The sequence below is a fragment of the Zeus faber genome, assembly GCF_960531495.2.
Source record: "Zeus faber genome assembly, chromosome: 17".
NCBI lineage: Eukaryota > Metazoa > Chordata > Actinopteri > Zeiformes > Zeidae > Zeus > Zeus faber.
This window is the reverse complement of record NC_137204.1, coordinates 13,036,817-13,043,343: the sequence shown is the minus strand read 5'-3', so window position 1 is coordinate 13,043,343 and position 6,527 is coordinate 13,036,817. Positions and strand designations below refer to the sequence as shown.

Here is a 6,527-nt window from a genome sequence, read left to right as displayed (position 1 = left end):
AACTTTTGGCATCATTATGTTTATTGCATCCAGAACTCAAGAGGAGTATATTTCCATAAGTCACCCATCACAACCCTTATTTCTTTCTGAGCGGACCTTCGATCTCGTCTGCGGAGGAGCTTTGAACCAGGCGCGTGGGTTGGTTCTTCAGAGCCGCCTCTCTGATGGTGTGGTAACCGTGGGCATTCTGTTGGAACATCTTGAGCTCCACCTCGGTTTGCGTACGCATAGACTGGGAATAAAAAAAAAATATGAATAAATAATAACAATAATACATTATGTTATGCATACTTGATGCTTCCAGAACGACATTGACTTTACCTCCAGGTCTTTGGTGATGGGATGGTTGGGCCCGTGGGTGATCATGAGGATGGCAAAAGCCTTGCAGATCATGCCATGGCCCACTTCAATTAACCCCGCATGCCAGCAGGTTACTCCTGTTCGCATGATGGCCATGCCGAATTGGGCATTGTTGGGGTGGTATAGCTTCCTGTACAGAGGGATTTAAGCAGAAAATTTATTATACATATAACATAATAATATATGACGTAAATTCAATAATAAAGTACATGCCCGTTCAAAATTGAAGACTTTCTAACAATTTAACAAGTTGAACAAAATGTGAGGACAACTTTGCAAGAAAAAAGAAGCACCAAATGTGGAAAATATAGGCGTATGAGAACGTCGGGAGGATCAGTCGAGTCCAGGTTTCTTCTGTCGACGATTGGGTCTTGGGTCCTGTTTATGGGGTCTGTAAATACTTCATCTCGTCAGCACCTCTTCATAAACAACATCGCTGAGGCAGCGGCGCTGCTGCCTTGTCTCTCGATCTTCAGCGAGAATGTCAAGCCCGCTTGATGTGCCAACCCCTCCCGGCCACCACTCTTTGTGACCCAGCTGCCCCGCCCAGCTGCTGCAACTTCCAGGACTTAGAGGATGTTGTGCTAAGATACCACAGGAGGCCTTCAGAGGTCTTGTGGAGTCCATGCCCCGACGGGTCAGAGCTGTTCTGGTGGCACGGGGGGGAGCTATGCAATATTAGTGGTTATCAGTGATTGTTTTAATGTTATGACTGACTGGTGTATATAATAATGTATATGCTGTATATATGTTGGTGATGTTTTTTATATATATATGCAAATTGATATGATACACATATATATGATATATATATATATATATATATATATATAGAGAGAGAGAGAGAGAGATAGAGAGAGATAGACAGTATAAATATATTCAATCTTCATTTTGTCAGATTAGTCTCGTTGAGATTCAAAATCTCTGGAGCCAAAGAAGCAGCAGTCGAAAACTAGGAAGTCAAACAATTACAAACATCAACATTCATTACCCAGCGTTTTAACCCATACCGCTGCAGTTTCAGTGTGTTTTGGAGCTCGTCCCAAGGGAACTGACATTTATTTGTTCTATTTGACTGCTAACCGGAGTTGTTGTTTGACCTTTGGGCAAAAAAGCTGCATAGGTAATTTGGAAGTGTACATAATATGGTCTTATATATAAGTACCCATATATTTTAGTCCCAGGAACTTTCTTTTCAGAAACTAAAAGGTTCCTTCAGCCCGTTGTTGTCTGCCTTTCCGGCACTGTGAAGATTATGCAAATGAGTCAACGGACATATGGAAAAGCGATGGCTGTTTTTATACGTCATTTCTTCGTGCCGTGTGACTAAACAACAAACTGCTCCACTCCAGTCCATTAGGCGGCAGTATTGCAGAAGACTGTACAACAACAAAAATAAATATAGCTGCAGGCAGCAATACACAGTTGGTTTCGTCGTGTTAGGTATGTATTACAGTTTTCCGAGTTTCCTTAATGCCGGGATCAGACTACACAAATTCAGCCTGATTGCGTGCTGGACCCCTAATAAGATAAAGAGAGTGAGAAAGTGGAATATCACTTTTGTTGTCTTTATTTATCCATTTTATTCTTCAGTCCTTGTATGTACTGTTAAAATATTCACACTCGCGATTTAATTATCAAGTTTGAAACGTGTTGACACATCGAACCTGGTTCTACTTTTTTATTATCAAAACGAGAAATCGAAAATGGGTCGTTTTACAAAACATATATAGAGACACATACGACATATTTTACTTGAATAATTAAGTATTTTTGGGAGTAGCTGTACTTCACTCGAGTTATTATATTATTATTTCTGTCGACTTTAACTTAGCTACATTTAGCCCCAAAATAGTAAACTTTTATTCCAATACATTTCCCCCGAACACCTTTGTTACTCACTACAAAATAAAATCAGAGGAAACTTGGCGCCAATGCTGTTAGCGAAGCCAGTTATCACAGGATTCATGTTGTGAATCAAGGGTCATATCTAGCAGCAAGCTGAGTGTAACAAACACTCTCATGCCCGTGCTAAGAGTTGCCAGGTCACCCGCAAGCGGGTGGTTTTTTTTGTCCGTGGCTGGGTTTGCCTGTCCATGTTAGGTTTCGTTTTTGCTGCATTGCTACTGAACTAGCACTGGCGTGTACCAGAGAACCACAACAAGAGCAGCGTGTTGGAGAGCGACGGCCAGTGGCCTCCTTCAGCGGTGATGCAGGTGATGCCCACCTGCACCTGCACCTGCCCCTAGAGCTGCACCTGCACCTGCACCTACACCTGCACCTAGAGCTGCACCTACACCTGCACCTGCACTAGAACCTGCACCTGCACCAGAACCTGCACCAGAACCTGCACCTGCACCTGCACCTGCAATAGAACCTGCACCTGCACTAGAACCTGCACCTGCACCTGCACTAGAACCTGCACCTGCAATAGAACCTGCACCTGCACCAGAACCTGCACCTGCACCAGAACCTGCACCTGCACCAGAACCTGCACCTGCACCTGCACCTGCACCTGCACCTGCACCCTGCTATGACTATGATGGAGACACCCGTGGCCATATTTACAACAAATGTTTTCTTATGTCAGAGTGCAAGATGTGTCTAACCGAATGAAGTGCATCCACAGCATTTACTTTAACTTTTTAAACCTAAGTACATTTAATACCATATGATTACCTTGAATACTTATGTCCTATGACTTTTACTCAAGTGGTAATCTAATGAGTTGCTTTCACATTTACTAGAGTAGTTTTTTTGTACATAGCTCTTCTTTTGCTCAAGTGTGAATTTCGAGTACCCTTTCCCCAATACTGCATATAGAAAAAAGTAGTAACAAGCAGAAAAAAGACCTATTGCGAAACCAAAGACCCAGTTTGAGCAGGAAGCAGAAATATATACCCATCCGCCCAGAACTCACGCATAGCCCTCCACCATCTTGCGGGCGTAGTCCGCGGCCTCGGAGAAGGCGTGCTGGTAGGACAGCACCTCACTGGCCACGCTCAGCACGCGCAGCCTGTGGAGATGGGTGTCGGCCAGGACGTTCTCCTGCTTTTCCAGGCACGCGCGGCACAACTTGACGACCTGGAAAAAAAAAAGAGGAGCGAGCGGGAGCGAGGGAGGGTCAGAGAAAAGCTGCCGCAAAACGACCCCGCTTTTTAAAGTGCTGGAGCGGCGCACGGTACCTCGTGGTAATCTCCCTCGGCGCGGCACTTGTCGACCTTCTCCAAACACTCTTGGCTGGAAGCGGCCACCTCTCTGACGAGCTCCGCAGGGGGCTAAGAGGTCAAGTGGAAGAGAGTCTTATTACGTCTGCATCATCTTTACTCGTAGCCTCCATTTCACAGGAGCAAACCCGACACAATCGTGCCCTGTACTCACGGGGCTGGACGTCAATACCCAAAAGCCATTTATGGACGTCATGTTAAACATCTGTGGATAGAGCGCATCGTTTCTTCCTCAAGGTTTTGACTCTTCGCCGTAAATGTGTTTTCATTTATTTATTTGAGTCTTATTATTATTACTATTATTGTTATATTATTACTACTCTTATTCATTGTATTACCATGTCAATTGACTGTTATATTGTGGATGGATGCGATCGACAGAATTAGACAGAGTGAGATTCAAATCGGTATTTTCTCCCCCTTGACCAGATAACGCACCAACAAAAATATGATTGTACATCACGATATTAAATGCACTCATTACACACAAGGAAGTACCACTAGTAAAAAAAAGTTTCAGGATGTTTTTTTTCGGTTGCCCGAGGCAATTCCATGTAACATAATCATCTCACATATAAGCAAATTTAGTTCCAAAAGAAATGAAAACTTTCGGGTAGCCAAACGCTGACAATTTTTACAAAAATAAAAATCGAACACGCGCGCCCCCCCCCCCCCTTGCATGAAGTGAATTTAACAGTATGATAAGATTTAAAATTCAAAGTCAATGTGAAGAAAAGCTAAGCCCTGGTTTACAAGGAAAAAAGCTTTGAAAAGCTTTCATTTTGTTTCAAGCTCAAAAATTACGCAACTAATAGTCATACACAGCGACAAAAATGATATAATAAAATAATAATGACATAATAATAATAATAACAATAATAATAATCATATTTTTTAAATGGCATTATTTTGCAGCTCGAAAGTGCTTTACGGACATTTGGGTAATTGAGTAATTAATGATTTGATGGAAGTGAGCGAATAGTACATTTGAGGAGAAAAACACGAATAAATAAAGACAATTTTCGAAGACAATTTTCCTCCAAGAAATCGCAGTTGACACGGTTGCTATTCCCCAGGTCACTGAAGGAGCTGAATCCACCACTGTTTTTTTGCATTTGGCTCTCCCTTTACATTTATTTTTCTTATTTTTAGATCTCCTTTCATACTTTAGACTGAACTTGTTCATGTAAAGTCCTCTTTTAACTCTAAGGTTTAAGTATAAAGTATAAGTACTTTACGAGGTAAAGTAGCATTTTACGCCGCATAGGCTCTGGCCACCATCAAAGCATGTGCGTGTGTGTGTGTGTGTGTGCAAGCATGTGTTGTAGTGTGGTGTGTTGCGTGACTAATAAAGACTGTTTCTTCTTCTTCTTCTTCTCTTTGATACAAGGGAACGGGATAGTACTTTGATTGTTACTACTTGAAGTACACTAAGAGCAAATACTTAAGACACTTTTAATTAAGTAGAAACGCCATAAATGGGGAACTTTCTTGTTTACTAGAGTCGTTTTGCGTCGGGGTATTTGGACTTTCTTTACTCAAGTAAAAGTTCTGCTTGCGAAGTCAGAGGAGATGCATGGGAAGTCAACATGGTGTCAAGTTGAAGGTATTTCATGAGGTTTTCGGCGAAGGCCCTGTCCACAAGTATGCCGATTTTTCTGAAAACACATTTTTTCTCCTCCGTTTAAAAATTAATATAAAATCAAAGTCTCCATTTGTGAACGGGAGGCCAAAATGCAAAGAAAATTATATGTTTTCAAAAATGTCTGTATACGCGTGGGACAGGGCCTTAGAATGGCTCATCTGACCGTAATTCTCCTTGCGGAGCCCTTGGCAGTGGCTATGCACCGCTTACTTTTCATGCAAATTAACTATATGATTTCAGTACAGTCAAACTAACAGCCACACTAGATACAGTTTGGCATCACATGCTACAATACGGTACTTCCCGTCCTCATGTGACATCATTTATCACCGCCCCGGACTGAACCTGTGGACCATTGGGGCCGTCTCTCACTTTATTTCCAGCGCTGTCGTCGGCAGCCGTCATCAGGTCGTCCTTGGTGCGCTGGCTACAGTGCTGGCAGGTGCAGTCGAAATAATAGCGCTGCTTCAGCGTGCGCTGGCGGTCACCAGACAAGGCGAGGAAGTCGACGTAGCCCACCGTGAGCTCCTCGCCCTCTGCAATTTTGCCCAGTGCACGCAATTCGATTCTGGGTGGGTAGGGGAGACGGGATGAGGTGACAGTGACTTAATATCTTATCGGGCAACAAATGACAGTTTCATTCGGGCTTCGAGCTGTTCGTTACGTGATAAATCACTTTGTTGCCGGGGTTGATTATGACCTTTGGAGGTTTTGGAGTGCTTATTATTGATTTCATAGCGGATCTGTAACTGCACTTGGTCGGCTGAAGGAGGAAACGGGGCCAACGCAGGCAACAGCGGAGAGCAGCTGGTCCTACCATAACCGTTCTTCCCAACAAAACAATTTTTTTTTATCATGACCATGTAAGAAGCGGGACCGACAGAATGCGAATGCATACAAAGTACATTGTTTGCTTTAAAGAGTATTGAATCCGTAATCTACTCGGAAAGGTACAATTCATACGTGTAACTGTGCAACTAACTACTGTTGTGATGTTCATCTGTATGACACACAGAAATACTGCGGAAATAATAATGGCTGAAAGTTCAACAAAGCCATTTGGAAATAGATAAATTGTATATTTTTAAATTATAATCATTTTAATAATATTTAAATTCTATGAATAAAAATGTGTGTGTGTGTGTGTGTATATATACTGTATAATAATATATTTATATAATATAGATATAATAGTTATATATATACAGTACATATAAACACTATATATATATTTACAATATATATATATTTAATATATTATAATATATTATACTGTATATAGTGGCACTTAAACC

General features: G+C 41.9%; 1 protein-coding gene across 1 annotated transcript in view; it reads right to left on the bottom strand.

Moving 5' to 3' along the window:
* The window catches only part of LOC307242756 (histone-lysine N-methyltransferase Smyd1-like), a 12,776-nt gene continuing 6,249 nt past the window's right edge, over window positions 1–6,527 (bottom strand). Inside the window, exons 6-10 of the mRNA XM_080017322.1 lie at window positions 5,605–5,800; window positions 3,546–3,638; window positions 3,281–3,444; window positions 322–490; window positions 1–232 (exon numbers count right to left, since the gene is read on the bottom strand). Of these exons, the coding sequence (XP_079873448.1) occupies window positions 77–232; window positions 322–490; window positions 3,281–3,444; window positions 3,546–3,638; window positions 5,605–5,800 (778 nt within the window). The 3' untranslated portion in view covers window positions 1–76. The remainder of the gene's footprint in view (window positions 233–321; window positions 491–3,280; window positions 3,445–3,545; window positions 3,639–5,604; window positions 5,801–6,527) is intronic.